Source organism: Solanum pennellii, chromosome 5 (assembly GCF_001406875.1).
Source record: "Solanum pennellii chromosome 5, SPENNV200".
Classification (NCBI taxonomy): Eukaryota; Viridiplantae; Streptophyta; class Magnoliopsida; order Solanales; family Solanaceae; genus Solanum; species Solanum pennellii.
This window is the reverse complement of record NC_028641.1, coordinates 77,787,529-77,803,368: the sequence shown is the minus strand read 5'-3', so window position 1 is coordinate 77,803,368 and position 15,840 is coordinate 77,787,529. Positions and strand designations below refer to the sequence as shown.

At 30.9% G+C, this 15,840-nt stretch overlaps 2 protein-coding genes across 3 annotated transcripts; both read right to left on the bottom strand.

The window, feature by feature from the left end:
* Positions 1-165: 165 nt before the first annotated feature.
* On the bottom strand, positions 166-4,567 carry LOC107020137 (protein terminal ear1 homolog). The gene is made up of 4 exons (XM_015220446.2): positions 3,900-4,567; positions 1,578-1,664; positions 1,029-1,191; positions 166-740 (listed from the first exon to the last, which is right to left on the bottom strand). Exons 1-4 carry the CDS (start codon positions 4,457-4,459, stop codon positions 561-563), a joined length of 990 nt encoding a protein of 329 aa, XP_015075932.1. The 5' UTR covers positions 4,460-4,567; the 3' UTR covers positions 166-560.
* A 2,252-nt stretch (positions 4,568-6,819) lies between these two features.
* On the bottom strand, positions 6,820-12,840 carry LOC107020477 (cleft lip and palate transmembrane protein 1 homolog). 2 transcript variants are annotated; one of them, XM_015220862.2, is made up of 12 exons: positions 12,494-12,840; positions 11,795-11,941; positions 11,480-11,594; positions 11,284-11,378; positions 10,826-10,938; positions 10,559-10,596; positions 10,031-10,266; positions 9,521-9,614; positions 9,239-9,429; positions 8,520-8,739; positions 8,059-8,226; positions 6,820-7,420 (listed from the first exon to the last, which is right to left on the bottom strand). In XM_015220862.2, the coding sequence occupies exons 1-12, from the start codon at positions 12,710-12,712 to the stop codon at positions 7,266-7,268; spliced, it is 1,791 nt and encodes a 596-aa protein (XP_015076348.1). In that variant the 5' UTR covers positions 12,713-12,840; the 3' UTR covers positions 6,820-7,265. The 2 variants fall into 2 exon arrangements, with proteins under 2 accessions (XP_015076348.1, XP_015076349.1); XM_015220863.2 differs by having other exon boundaries at positions 6,864-7,420; positions 10,826-10,929; positions 12,494-12,839.
* Positions 12,841-15,840: the final 3,000 nt, after the last annotated feature.

Sequence of the window (15,840 nt, the reverse complement as noted above, 5' to 3'; positions counted from 1 at the left end):
TATGCAGTTTTGGCATTTGAAAAAAAATGAAGTCAATTGTAGATACAATGCTTGACATTTAGTTTTAAGTTACTGTTTCTTCCTTCAAATATGATAATTTTACCAATTATATTTAGATGTAATATAATTCTCTCACTTTGTCTTGAACAAAAAAAGTACTAGAGGATGAAGGAAATTGAAAAATACATGCATATTAAAGGCCACCTTACATATATATAATATCCTTGGGAAAAAAGGCCCTTACATTTTACATGCATAACACCATAAAATACAAAACTAACAAACTGAACACAAACAACATTCTTAAACATAGAACCTACGATTTCAAAACATTAACATAGATGGATAGATCCAATGTTTCCATTTCACCCCAGATCATCGATAAACTCGAGCCCCAGGGAGAAAATGAAAACACTGGACATACATCAGTACAGACATAAAACCCTTTACGATACTTCTAAAAGCTTAAACTATGTTGCTCGGCTCGTCCAAAAATGCTGGTATATTTAGCATTTTTTGGAGGACTCGAGCAACATATAGTTCCAGCAGCTGCTAAAGTTCTAATTAGTCGTGACACTGGACGAATAAACTGAAGGACCTACAGCCAGATTGCCAATAGTCATTGGAGCTGTCAACCTAGATGAACCATTCCTCGGAGGGGAGAAAACAACTGGAAGATATTCATCAGTGTCGCATATAAACTTGGACTGCGAAAAATGCTTCACCAATAGATCCTTGCCCTGATGTTCATCAATCAAAAAAGCAACCAACATTATAAAAAATAATGTTATCTATATAAAAGACTATACAGTAGAAACCCCAAAATGTACACTACAATACTACTTTAAGTTACGAAACAAATTCAGTTTGTCAAATAGCGCTAATATTTGGGAGTTGAGGAGTGACCAACCAGACATTGTTGTATCTCATGTCTTCCATTTAACACTTGTGTGGTGTTATGAACATCAACAAACAAGTTTGAAGTGAAACATGTTGAAAGATGTCAAGAGATGTGAAGTCATTTTTACCTGAATACGAGCCCAAGAAACTACACAAATCTTCCTTGACGAGAAAATGCCCGTGGGAGTCTCAACACTTTCCCATTTGAAGTACCTGAGAACTTTCCTAATCTCTGAAGCAGCACAACCCGTCGTGAAATTGACAAAAGCATAGCCTACATTGTTGTTGGTCCTGCATTATCAACACGAACAATTAACAAAGAGAGACATTACTAACAAAGAAAAATGGATGGGATTTAACTTATATATACAGACACTATATAGAAATGAAGTAACTAGTCTCACTTATTTTTCAGGTTTCTAATCGTTTCAAGAGGGTCCTCTTGTTTGGAACAAGGATACATCTCATAGAACACCAAATTCTCGTACCAATAACCAAACACGCGAAAAATGTAATCCCAAATTTTATACCGCAATTAGCATTCTAAAGTTCCTTTGTAGAGTCATTAGAGTATAGAAGCTAAAATTATGTGTTTAAACTAACTAATTAAAAATATGCTGCAGCATGTTAGTAAAAGATGCAGATTAGTTAATAACATTAAATAGTAGAAGTATTACCTAAAATCCATTGGCAGATAAAGGAAATCATACTCCCAATGATTCAGACTGCAGTAATGATCAAGAAAAAGCATGAAAGGCTCTCTCCTGTTGAATAAAATCCATTCAAAAAGAGTTATTTTTTAGTCAGAAACTAACAGATCATATATTATTATAAGAGGGAACAAAAAAAGTTAAAAGTTGAATTACAATTTTATCCTTACTATAAATTAAAATGTTATAAAAGCATTTAATTATTTAGTTTAAATGTTAAATTGTATCATTTTGATAAAAATGTAGATGACTTTTGCATTTCCTTAAATTAATTCTTAATTAAATATAAACAAATAATTAAATGTTTGGAATGTGAAAAGGTATATTTTAATTGTACATGTATATCCTACAATAATTATTGGCATATGAAAAGAGTGATCCCCATTTATCTGATTAATGTCACTGATTTTATTTATTTGATTTATTACTACTACGATATTAAAAGTCTGTTGTTATATATGAATGAATTAGTAATAAATTATTGAGATAACTTGTAAGTGCCTCATTTATTACTAATTACAATGATTTGTGTTTTTCATCTTTTTAATTATTCATTCAAATTAGACCAAATTTCAAGTTCAAAGCAATAATTATTAGTGGTAATGTTAATTCTCTTATTAAGTCTAACTATGATTTGTATTTTTCATCTTTCCATCTATCTATATATTAAAGACTATTATTTAAAACAAAAAATATAGAATTTAAACAGACATTTTTACTACTATTTAAAAACTAGGTGATAACCATTGAAAAATGAAAGAAATTGTCATTCAGCTGATAATCAAAACCTATTTCATCTATGATAGGCAAAAAAGCCATGAAAAAATAGAATACATAAGGTGGGGAAGAGAGCTTGAAGACTTCTTTTTAGACATGCCTAAGTCCTCATATTTCTTTCGATATATATTCTCCATCATGAAGATTATTGTTGTTTCTAATTTATTTTGCATTTCTAATAAACTCATTATGATGTTGTAATCTTTTAGCTATTATTATGAACTTTTGAAATAGATGTATGTATGAAGTTCAGTGTTTAAATTATATATCTGTCAGTTTTATATTTTAAATGTAATTGCTTTTAATCTTGTATAATTTTGATAGTACTGTCTTAATTTTAGAACCTTACTTAAATAATGTAAATATTTCACTCTATCGTTTCTCATTAAAATAAAATAGGCAATCTTATCAATAAGTGTGCATGTATTTTTGATATCTATTTATGGCTATAAAAGATTATCACTGATATTTAGATTATAAAAAAGACTTATACAAAGTTAAAGGAGACTATATTATATTAATTAATTTCACATACTTTTTGCTTGATGCCAAATACGCAATTCCTTTTTATTTATTTTTGTTGATACATGAAATATAATTAGTAAAATTAATATTGTTGATTCAAACATTTTCTATTTGATAGCACAATTTTATATTATATAACAATAGTAAAAATTAAACGTGCAACGCACGTTATCAGAAACTAGTTCATAAATATGCATATACCAAAATTAACAAAAAGTTTAATGAGAGAATTAAAAGCACACAAAACTGCATTTAATACACTAATCAATCATATATGATGAATACTAAGAGCATGCATCACCATAGTAACTGTACATTGGGATATGAACAGACAGTGGATAAAAATTGAAGTCTGGGAAAGGCATAGTAACACTAGAACCCAAATAATAAGTTGTTTCAACTCTACTGGAAAATTCAATACAACATTTTTGAAGAGTCCGAGTAACATAGACCTAAACTAATGCAACATATGATCATTACAAGCACAAGTATGAACAAAGTTAAGTGCAAAAAACAAAAGTAGCACATAATAGATACTACAAGTACTTGTGTTCAAGTCTCAATTATAACATGCAAATTGCAAACAAACAAAAGAACTAAAAATGGTAAAACAAAAAGGAAAATACCAATGAATGAAACAATATTTCAAGAACAAGTATATGAAAGGTCAAGTTCAAAAAAAAAACAAAAAAAAAACCATAATAGATATTTTGCATTCAAATCACAGTTTCAATTTTCAACATGCAAATATGAAATATTAGATTTATTTCAATAACAAGTACATGAAAGGTACAAGTGCAAACAAATAAAGCATATTAGATTATTTCAAGAACCAAGTAAATGAAAGTCTATTACTAACCCATAATAAGTTTTTGCATTTAAAACTCAATTTCCACATGCAAAAACTCAAATAACATGAAAAAAAAGATTAAACAACTTCTAAAGATTTGACCTTTATGTAAAAAAAAAAAGATTGTTATCACAGACCTGAACTGATTGGGTATGTTTCTTATCATCACAGTAGTTTTGTCCCAACTGAAAAGAGCAGCAGAAGATTTGCATGAAGAGATTGAAGAGCCAGTTTCTTGCTGTGGTTTCCTCATAACAAACCCTTTAGGCTTCCAAACACTTGCAGGAGTTCTCATCATCCTAGGTGGCAAAAAGGGTTTCTTGTTTTTCCAATTTTTGTTCATCCCATCACTAAAGATTTCATCTTTATCAACAAAAGACTGATCTTGATGAGTTTTCTCAACCCACACCCACTTCTCCTTCACCCCATCACTAAAGATCTCACCTTTTGCAATAAAAGACTGAGTTTGAGGTGTATTTTCAAGTTGATGATAAAGATCATTGTGAATCCAATAAAAGGGATCATTTTGTTGATAGTAGTAGAAATAACCTAAGTGATGATATTGAGGCTGTGAAACATGAAATGGCAGTAATGGTGGCTGATACACAACAAGTTCATTGCCTTGTGGAATAAAAGGGACTACTTTTTCATTATTAGTTGGTTTGAACTCTTCTGCATTAGGATTCAGTGCAGCCATAGCTTCAACAAGAGAAGATGAAAAAATAAAAACTTTTTCAAGAAACAAGTAGACAATGTCACCGTTTATGTATGTAAACTATATACCATAAATACAGAGGGGGTGGGGGTGGGGTGGGGGGAGTGGTGGAGATACAAAGAGAAAATTATTCATTCATGTGTTTGTTTGTATAAAAAGGTGATGAGTAGTAGTATCACACTGATCATATAGGTGAAAAACACCTATAGAGATGTAATCATATCAAGAAGAATAGCTGTATAATAGATAATTATTGAAACATCGTTCTTCGTCGTTATATAATTTAAACGATAAATCAATTAAAAAAATAAATAATAAAATTATTAAATAATAATACTTTATATAAATAAAAAATATTAAAGTGATAACATAATCACATCAAATTGATCATATAAAATATATCTTTTTATATTAATGACGAATTCAAAAGATTTAATAAATAGAATTTACAATTATTAAAATAAAAATTATATTGAATCTAACAATACAATCATTCAAACAAGATATAAATATCACATGATATAATAAATAAATAAATAAAATATATTTTTATAAATAATAATTTAATTTTAAAATATTTTAATATAATTAACATAATTTTCTTATACTCTATATTAAATCAAACAAAGTCACTCCATAAAAAAGCCCTCTTTATATGAGAAAATTACATTAGTATTATTTTTGTTAGAAACTAACATAAGAAAGGAAAATTACATTAGTATTATTTTTGTTAGAAACTAACATAAGAAAGGAAAATTACATTAGTATTGGTTGTTTGTCTTTTATGTTAGAAAAATTTTGTTATATATCTAAAAATAAAATTAAAAAAAAAGGAGTATTATAGGGATAGGCAAAATTGTCAGAGAAGTAAAATATATATTCACAAAAAAAGGGGGTTTTAAATCTGTGAAATGATGGAAATAGGCAGATTCAGATACTCTAATTATTACACTTCATTTAATGCCAATACATTTGGCGGCCAAAAACATTTATCGAGAATTTTCTCCATTATAATACTTTAAATATAATAGGAGAGATATCAAAATATTCAGAATAAAATAAATGTAATTTTTTGATAGAAGATAAAATTTCAAACACATAAAAATATTTTGAGACATGAAAGATTGATTATGAATGATTTTAGAAAAAATAGGAGTAAATTAAAAAAATAATTAATTAAAATATAACATACTTTTAATTTATTGAGGAGATTATTTTTGATGATAATGATCAATATTATTTTATTCTATCTATTCATACAATTAATATTCTCTAAGAATCAAAACTCTTCATTACACAAAAGAAAGTGCATATATAAAGCTTGTATATCTCATTTAAAATCTAATCTTATATCAAATAAAATGATCTTAATATTATTCATTTTTTACTAATAGTTAGTAGTACATACTTTATTATCCAAGGGTCAAACAAGTCCAAAATTATGTAAATAACCACAAACTAGTCTCAGGCCTAAAGAAATAATTTACTAAGAAGAAATAAGCAAAATGACTTGACAATCACTCTTAAATCTGCACATCAATCAAGTACTACTCTTTCTCCCATTTTTTCCTTTCATTTTTATACTATTAGTAATATCTCTCTAGCTCAATTTTAAATTTTTTAAAAATCGACCGAGATATAACGCTTGAAATTCGAAGAATGAAAATTATCTTTAACAAGTCACAAAATCATAGTTTCCTTATTTGACTATAAAAACAAGCAACTGCTTTCAAAGATTCACTGTTTGTTGCTTCTACTAAATCACCAAAAACATGCTGTATTGTGACAGTGTTTTTGACAAAATAATTTAATAGTTTTCCTTTTTCCAATAAAAAACACCTAATACTTACTATTCATATTTCAATGGAGAAAAAAAAACTACTCTACACTGTTTTAAAAGATTTTGGCCAAATATCCTCTTCTTGTTTAACTGTCATTTATCAGATTTTGTTTATTTTTGTTGTTTCTTAGTTTGACCATACCACTTTTAGCTAACACACCATACCTTATACACTATTTAGGATATCATAATCTGAATTCACAAAGTAGAAAACTGAACTGTTCATTTCTGTACAATCTAACTTTTATAGTTGATGCTGGACAAGAAGTTGCCTTTTCTTTTGGACTGTGTAGTAAAAAGTTGGTCATGGTTTGATTTGAAACTTGCTTTTGGGATTTGACTTTTCAAAAGTGGTTCTGTACTTCTCATCTTCTTGATGAATTGACTTATAATATAGAGCGATGAATACTCCTTCATTCTCAATTACGAAAGTCGTCTTTTATCACGCATGTAAATTTAAGAGGATACTGAACATCGAGTGAATAGTAAGAAAATGAATGAATTGAGTCTTGAGAAATATGAATCCCTTGAACAGAAGAAACCATATTGGTGCATTTCTAACAGCAGTTATTGTAGGTTCACTTTCACACAAACATTTGATTCTAACAGGAAACAAATAGAAAAGAAATCCAGAAAACCTATGTAGATAGAATCTGGTATTTATAGCTACAAAAAGACTTGAGAAATGGGAACTTAAGAAACGTGACGAAGAGGTGATTGACATCTGAAAGCACCAGAGTTCCCCTCTCAGGCCGCTGTCGTCATTTCCAATTCTCGATTAAGTTACTCGAATCTGAACATTGTAACCAAAGATCCTGAGCAATTACTAAACGTCCTGAAGCAACTCATCATCGTTGCAGGTGTTGAGTTCATCCAAAACAAGAAGCAATCTTTCTGACCTTTACAGTTCATTGATGTTGTACTGAAGCGTAAGTGAAAGATTTTAGCTTAGTTAGTTTTCTTCTCGTCTTCTTTAAGTGCGGGAGTATCTGAACTACTGGCAGCTTGATCCACATCTTCCGCAGCAAAACCAAACTCATTCACCCGTTTCTTATCTACTGGATAAACCCATCTCTGATATATGTATATCAAAAATATAAGATCTGCATGGCAAAGGCAGATGAAATATCAGTAATCCAATCGAGTGAAAGCTAATGCACAGAATAGAGCAAAAGAAACGCATACAACATTTGTAATGATAGACTTCTAAAACAAGACGGCCACAAAATTACTGGCTCAACATCATCTAAGCTGATGTAAAAGCTTAAAAGGAACAGTAGCATCCAGAGACTGTTTATTTACCACTCCTTTCATTTACACAATAATTATCAGTACCTATAAATGGCAAACTTTAACGTAAATCCAGCATATGAGCTGAGCAATTAAAGAACCAAGTTCATCTTTTATAATGGTTAGAGAGCTCGAGCTTCTGCAAAGATATGAATAGTAACAAATATTGAATTCTCTAACATTGAAAACACATACTTGACAGTACCCATGGATGTTCTTATCTAGCTGGTTACTTGGTTAACCAAAACATATTCAAGATCTTGAAATGGTCAATGAATCTATCTAAAGAGAGTGTACAACGTTCTCAGGCTTTGAGCTTATGATACAAATATGAATTCATGTACAGCATTGAACAGGAAATACTAGCTTGGTCACAGAAGAGAACGACGCCGCTGCTTAACCCAATAAAAACAATCAATCGACCACAAAGGAATTTACTTCAAAAACTTACCATCACGGAACACAGACAGGCGATGTAGCATTGGCATTTTTATCACAAATGCAAACAAATCATCAATGATGGTATTAAGGAATTTGTAAGTCATTTGCCTCCAAGGTAAATGAGCAACAGACTTCAGTTTATAATTGATGAACAACTGTGGACACATCATAACAAAACCTGCAGCAGTAGTAATTGAAAATAATTAGATTAAGAAAAAGCAAAGTGACAGGAGCATATGGTATTAGAAGTCCCTGCTTAAAATGGTTTTAAGAATACAAGCTTATCGAAAGTGCAAACTGTGCACTACATCTCAACGTATCTATTCAATGAAATTGTAATATTAGCTGCAAGATCATCAACTGTTAGAGCATCGCGAGGCTCAAAACTATGTTACTAGATCCTAGATACCAGAAGATAGAGAGTCCAGAAAAATGGAGAGCAATTATATGGAAAGACAGACAGAAACTTACCAAACATATAAACACAGCTTGTCAGGGATGAGAGGATCCACGAATACCAACTCTTGTGGCGGTCATACATTAGAGAGTATATGGCAAAGCACACGGCAAGGAAGAACAGCACATAAGACAAATATTTCATGGCAAGATCATCATATTCTTTCGTCTTATTTCCAGCATATGATTCCCGATCTCGGAACCTCAACATGGGTATTCTACCAGATCTGTCAATCTAGAAATCAAGGACAATTATCAATAAAACTACTGGTGATTAGAGTTTGCGCTTAATCAGTCACTGTATGTCAAAGAGAAGCATTAGTTCTGAATAAGATATTGATAAGTTTGAATTATCAATTATTAATCACTAGTCCCATCTAGAATTCTATCCCCAAGCAACTCAAATTTCCAAGTTCATCAAAGTAAAGATTATGGGAACCCCACTAGGAGCAATTATGTAAGATAAGAGCACATGAAACTTTGTCAGAGTGTGTGTGTGTGTGTCTCCTGAACACTTGTCAATAAAGAAGAATCTAAGTGTAAACAATGAATTAATTTGGATGATTGAGAAAAAAAATGGAGATATCCATACAACCTTGACTCAAACTTCCAGCCATTGTAACAGTAAATAATGGAGACAATCAAACACCAGTATGAAAACATGATGATATTATTACAACCACTGGTAATAAAAGAGCTAAACAAAAACTTGACTCTATTATTAGTGATCATACCTCAATGTGCATGGCCTTCCCTATTTTCCAGAACTCAATGCAACAACCAACACCAGAACTTGCAAGTATCATCCATGAAGTATCATTATCAAGCAAATACAGGAAGACAATAAACTGGCAGAAAAAATTCACGACCACTGATTTTGCAGACAGCCCTTCCATGGACTTGTTTTTATTCCAAAATTGAATATCTACAAGGAAAATCAAATATAGTCTGAATCCAATCTACTACACACTTGCTGTAACTACCTTAGAAGGAAAAATGCTCCCTACTATACTTACCATTCTTGAATGCCAGGAAATCAAATAGTGAATGCATTACTGAAACAATCATAGTCACCCCCAGAAGGTAAGGATTTCCTTCCAAAAACACTCTCTGGAAAAAGTGTAATAAATCACATGTCAAACACATAAATAATAGATGTTGCTAAAATTTCACATCATTGCTACAGCAATCTAAAGCAGGACCTCTATTATGTTAGTTTGGACTTCTGGGGTTAATTTTTTAAATATTCAGGGGAACAGAACATAAATTGGTACTGATGTAATTAAATACTACAAACAGAAAAAAGTAAGCATATTCTAGATAAATAAAACAGAATGTATACTAATAATGTACTTTTCCAGCTTTTTTATTTTGAAATGTCCAGTATACTCTTGAGCCTTATGGTGTCTGCATAAATTCATGTTTATCTACTCACGACTCGGGTTTAATGACAAATCATTGGAACTGGATATTTCACGTGCAAAAATGTTGCGCCAATGGGTACTGCAAAACCAAGTAAATGATACCTTTAGTTCATCAGACTCTCCGTCGAGCATGCTACCATAACTACGATGAACTTGGAAAGACTGGTCCATCTGCAGGAATAGCTGCCATTTTGTCATGCTTATGGGACTCACCTCTAGATGCAGAGGCACCTCAGTTACTGTATCATTGATAGCTATTAGTTTATCCCTAAGCAACCAAAACTCATTGAAGAAAACAGTCGGATAGTAGTTTCCTGTTGTAGATTCAATATTGATGTCTAACAAGTCAGGTCAAGGAATTGAACAGTGTGAAATTGTCTTCTGTGAACAAGAAGAGCAGACAAGGATGCCAAATCACAGATAATAAATAAGAGGAAAAAGAAGAAAGAATTCAGCATGAAGGAAATCATAAATTTGCATCAAACAAGTCCATCAATATCTTCCACAAGTTCAAGTGAGATGCTTCTTGCCGTCTCCAGAAGTACCGTACTACCGAAACTATATCAGCAGAATACATCGTGTAAAAGGAACCCATGAGAAAAATATAGAGACAGAGGAAGTAAAGGATACAAGGAGCAACAATAGGTGGAATGGCATTTGCAGTGTATCTGCAAAAAGAAAAGAGCAGAGTGTTTGAAAATTAACAAGATGTTAGAATTGTATACAGTAAAAGGAAAAGCAGTTCAACAGATCAGAAAGAGACACACATCTAGTTTAACAACAAAAATGTATATAGCAAAATACTATATGTAAGATTGTCATTTCAAATTGGTTACAGAAAACATAGCCAAATGAAACCAAATTTATTATTCAAACCAGAACTTCAAGCAGGCATACCTTGTGAAATCATCGACCAAGTTGATTGTAACATTAGGTTTCCAATATGAAATCCATTCAGGAGGACCATCCTCCTTGAGATCATCTTGAGCTTCTTGAACTGCCTGAGGAAACTGCTCATCATACTTCATGATTATATGGTATAAAAAATCTTCAATGTTGATGAAAGGGTGACAATGCATTTAAAATAAACAAATTTATTACATCACAATGTAAATTAGTCAAAATACGCATTCTAGTCTAGTGTTCAGGGAAGCGTGTGGAAAGAGTGACAAGGCCCTGCTTCACACTTTAAGCAAAGCATTAAGTGAAGTGCAATTTAACAGAAAAAAGACCAAATAAATATAATCCATCAGGCATGAAATGCAGAAACAAATGATCTCAATGCTCACACCATGAAAAAATGCACAGAAATATTACATACAAACACAAGTCCGAATATAAAAACACAGGTGTACCTCAGGATTGGTGACATCCTCCTTCGAGTCCTCAGAGTTTCTTAAAAGGCTCTTCTTCTTATCTGCTTTAGACTTGGGTAAATATGTCACAATAGCTGAGTTCACAAAAATAGTACATAAGTATTAGGCACTCACAAAATCCCACCTTCTATAACCCTAGATAAGGACAGAAACTTCACAAATAACATGATCTTACAATATGTCCGTCCAAAAGCAGCCAATGGTTGATACTCAGGATCATTTGGATCAGGAGAATACCCAGAACGTGCAAAGTAAACATGAGCATAAAGACTCCCATTGTTTTTCACTGCCTGAGAGGAAACAATCATAGGCAGCCAAGTTCAGATAAGTACTGTGCCACAGTAAAAGATAGTGCAAGACAGTAAAACTAATGCATCCAAAAGTGAAAGGCAGTATCTTGAATCAAATGTTTGTTTGTATTGAACAACACATTTTAAAGGCAGTTAATGATGAAGATCTTGCATTTACTATTTCCAAAAAAAAATGTTACCTCAGATAGATGATACTTCAAAGAAAGAGACCTGGTACTCTCTGGTCCCCAAACTGCATATGGTATGTTTGTCTCATGCCAAATAAGTGCACCTTCATTACCAAAGTCACTGAAATTTTGTTGTTCGGAAAGATAGAACCACATGTCCTATTAAACATTCAAGCCAGAAACTTTTAAGTTGAGCATAACTTGTTGCTAAATAAGATGTTGCATTCACAAAGCAATTCTCAAAAATACTTGGCATGATTGTGTACTGGACCCCTACAACCACCCTCCTCTTTACCTCAACACATGCATCTAATTCATCAATATTTTCAGAATTGATTTATTTTCATTGTATAATGACCACCTTTCATCTTTCTTTCTTTTTTTTTTTTTTCATTTTTTCAGAAATGTAAGAATATATAAAGACTGTGTCTTCAAAGACCAAAAAAAGTACATGTCTTTGATTCTTCTTCTTGCAAGTATTAAAAAATAGTTAAGAATCTCTCTAAAAACTTAAGCTTTTAGGTAGATTATTACACACCTCAAAGTTAGTTTTTTTTTTGCATCAGATTCAACTGAACTCCCTACTTTCAGCTCAAACCATATATACATATAAAAAATAAACACAAAAGATGCCTGTATAAATATTAATAATAAACTTCACATAGTGCGAACGCATTAATTGTAATATAATATTAGATAAATTCAACTAACCAAAGGTTCGCCTTTGCTGAAGAGATTTGAGATCTGGAAATTAGGAACCGACGGATCGGACATAGGCTTTTTCGGTGAGAAGAACTTAGAAGCAAAGTACCAGAAAACCGCAATTCTTATTACTCCCGTCAGCATCTGTCCAATTCCCCGCTGCTGTTGCTGCGGCTGCGCCGCCTGTTCCTGCACTTCTCCGCCACCTCCATTCGCCGGTGGCGCCATCGATTCTTGACGGAACTAGCTCGGCTTACAGTACAAATTCTCGGATCACTTGCCGCCGGCGATAAAATAACGAGAGAAGTGAAAGAATGAGTAAAAGTGAAAGCAGAGGTTTTATATAAATCTCGAGGCCATTGAAACAGAGATATTTTTATTTTAATAGTATTTTAGGGAGAAATTATAATTATATTTATATTTATATTTATAATTGGAATAGAAATCTAAAGAGGGCACACTAAAATTAAGCAAAAATAATCTCAAACCTAAAATTTAGAAGTATTAAATCATATAAATTTTTATTAGATGATTGATAATAATTTTTTATTTTATGTCTACTTTTCGCAAAAATAAATTTAATAAGAGCGAAGAATCTTATGAAATAACAAATGTTTGGGTCAAATACTCTAACAGACTGATAAATCTGAAGCTTATTGGATGTGACCTAATCAACGTGATTTTGATATAAATTAAATAAAATGAATTAGATGTAAGGTAAAATCTTGTTTTGATAGATTTTATTTTTAAATAAAATTATATTTTTGATTGTTTTATTTATTCTAAATCGTAAGCGAAATAGCAGAAGGCATAACAACATAAATATCGTGCTGCAAGGAAGCAATTTGCATGTTGCACCTTAGATGACGAAAGTCCACAGCTCGAATGAAAAATAAAATATCGTGCTAGAGAAATAGAGGTTTGAGTTGATTGATATGATTAACGGAAAAGGGTCTAAAATACCCTTAAAGTATTGAAAATGGTACAAAATTACCCTCTATCCACCTATTGACTCCAAAATACCCTTCCCACCCACCTATTGGGTCCGAAATACCCTTGTCATCCACCTTTTGGTTCAAAATTGACCACTTATGTAACGGTTTTATATTTAAACTATTTAAATATTTTTTTAAATACGTGGCACTCAACTATTTGTTATAATTTAACTTATTAGTATAGTTTATAAATCAATCCACTACCCATCCATTACTAATTAAACCCTCCAAATTAATAAATCACTCACATTATTAATGCAACAATAGAAAAGCTACTGCCAATTGAGTGTTTTAAAAATTTTGAGACGAAAATATCTATAGAAGTAAATTATCATACATTCAAGTGTCTAAATAAAAATTATCGATAAACTTAAAAGTCTGATTATGTTCATCTTAATTATTCTTACGTCCCAATTATATGATGTTACTTCATAGGTAACTTTTTTTCAAAATAATATATTAAAAGTTTTAAAACAAATCATAAATATTTATAAAATTATATTTTAAAAAAGTGCATGAATTAATTCGGGATGTATTACTTCTTTACCTTTAATCATAAATTTCTAATTCAATCTTGAAAGAGAATCAAATTGAAAGTGTCCTCCTAAATAAGAGGTTCAACATAAATTTAATTGGGGCTTCGATTCGGACTCGAATAATTTTGGATGTTATTTTCATTAATCTATAATTTCATCGTGTTTTAGTAGTGTTAATGACGATTTTGTTATTATAGTTGGATTATTAATTGGGTGGGGTTTAGTTAGTAATGGTGGGTACTGGGTTGGTTTATAAATAATACAAATAAATTAAATTATAATCAATAGTTGAACATCAAGTATTTTAAAAATATTTAAATAGTTTAAATTTAAAATCATTAAATAAGTTGTCAATTTTGAACTCAAAGGTGGATGACAAGGGTATTTTGGAGCCAATAGGTGGATGAAAAGGGCATTTTGGGTGCCAATAAGTGGATGAAGGGTAATTTTGTACCATTTTCAATACTTCAAGGGTATTTTAGACCCTTTTCCGTATGATTAAATAGGAAAAAACTACTATTTATATGTCCAGTTTATCATGAATACAAATTAGGGAAAATTGTATATAATAGTAAACTAATAACCTAAAATAAATGGAGTAGCTAGGGTTTGATTTAATTGTGCTCCATAGCAAACGTTTGCAAAAATTGTCAGGCGCCTCTCTCTCAAATATCTCGCTCGCCACTCTCCTCCAATCTCTTGCTCGCTTCCTCACTTTTTATACAAACACAAGTGTATGAAAATTGTTTCTAATTGTATAAAGCAGAGAAAATTGTATAAATACATATATTTTTATTCCCCTCTCTCCCCTCTTCCAGATCTCGCTCGCCACTCTCCCAAATCTCGCTCGCCACCCTCGCCTTTCTCACTTATACAAACACAAGCAAAATGTATAAATTGCGTTTCTGTTTGTATAAAGCGTGAGAAAATTGTATATACACATGCAAGTACATATATTTTCGTCCTATACACTTATAATTATACAATAAAAATACTCCCTGCCAAGTTTCTTTCTCTTTTTCTCGTTTTATACATTTTTCAAATTGTATTTAATTTCTCTCTTTCTCTTTTTATACAATTCGATTCAATTGTATATTCCTTGTCAAGTCTCTTTTGTCTTTCTCTCTTTTTCATTTTATACAAATTCAAATTGTATATAATCGTTCTATACACTTATAATAATACAATTCGTTTTATACACTTCGTGTTTATACAATTCTTTGCCCAAGTGTCTTTCTCTTTCTTGTTTTATACACTTCATTTTATACAATTTGCTTCAACTATATATGTATAGCAAATTATACAGTTTCTATGTTTGCTATAGAACGCAATTATGCAAACTTTGCTATAGCATGCAGATATGAATTTTTTATTTGCTATACGTGAAAGTTGCCCTACAAACTATCCATCAATTTAATCATTTAAAAGGTAAAATTTTATTGTGTGAATTATATAAAATTATATCAACTTAATTAATATAGATCATTTAAAAGGTAAAAATATATTGTGTGAATTATATAAAATTATATCAACTTAATTAACATTAGTTAAGTGGTTTAATAAAGTGTTTATACAATGAGTAAATTTTAGAATCTGGGCAAGGACAAACAAAAATAGCAAGTGACTTTTATGTTAGTTCAAAAACATTAAAAGAACATATTAAAAATTAATATGATAGTTCTTAGTTTCAATCGTATTTAATTATCAATGATTAAATATTATTAGATTTTCAATATAAAATTAGTATAGCTTGATATTATTGTCCTCTTTTCTTATGCTTGGATTAGTCATTCATTTCATTTTCATGTCAATCGAACTTATTAGG

What these genes read in the sequence shown, in the direction of transcription:
- LOC107020137 (XM_015220446.2), bottom strand. Translation starts at nt 4,459, where the DNA reads ATGGCTGCACTGAATCCTAATGCAGAAGAGTTCAAACCAACTAATAAT. An exon ending in AACATACCCAATCAGTTCAG is followed by an intron (nt 1,665 to 3,899) that starts GTCTGTGATAAC and finishes TTTATTCAACAG; the next exon opens with GAGAGAGCCTTTCATGCTTT. An exon ending in TATCTGCCAATGGATTTTAG is followed by an intron (nt 1,192 to 1,577) that starts GTAATACTTCTA and finishes TTGATAATGCAG; the next exon opens with GACCAACAACAATGTAGGCT.
- LOC107020477 (XM_015220862.2), bottom strand. Translation starts at nt 12,712, where the DNA reads ATGGCGCCACCGGCGAATGGAGGTGGCGGAGAAGTGCAGGAACAGGCG. An exon ending in TGCTTTTGGACGGACATATT is followed by an intron (nt 11,379 to 11,479) that starts GTAAGATCATGT and finishes TTGTGAACTCAG; the next exon opens with CTATTGTGACATATTTACCC. An exon ending in TTTCCTGGCATTCAAGAATG is followed by an intron (nt 9,430 to 9,520) that starts GTAAGTATAGTA and finishes TTTTCCTTGTAG; the next exon opens with ATATTCAATTTTGGAATAAA.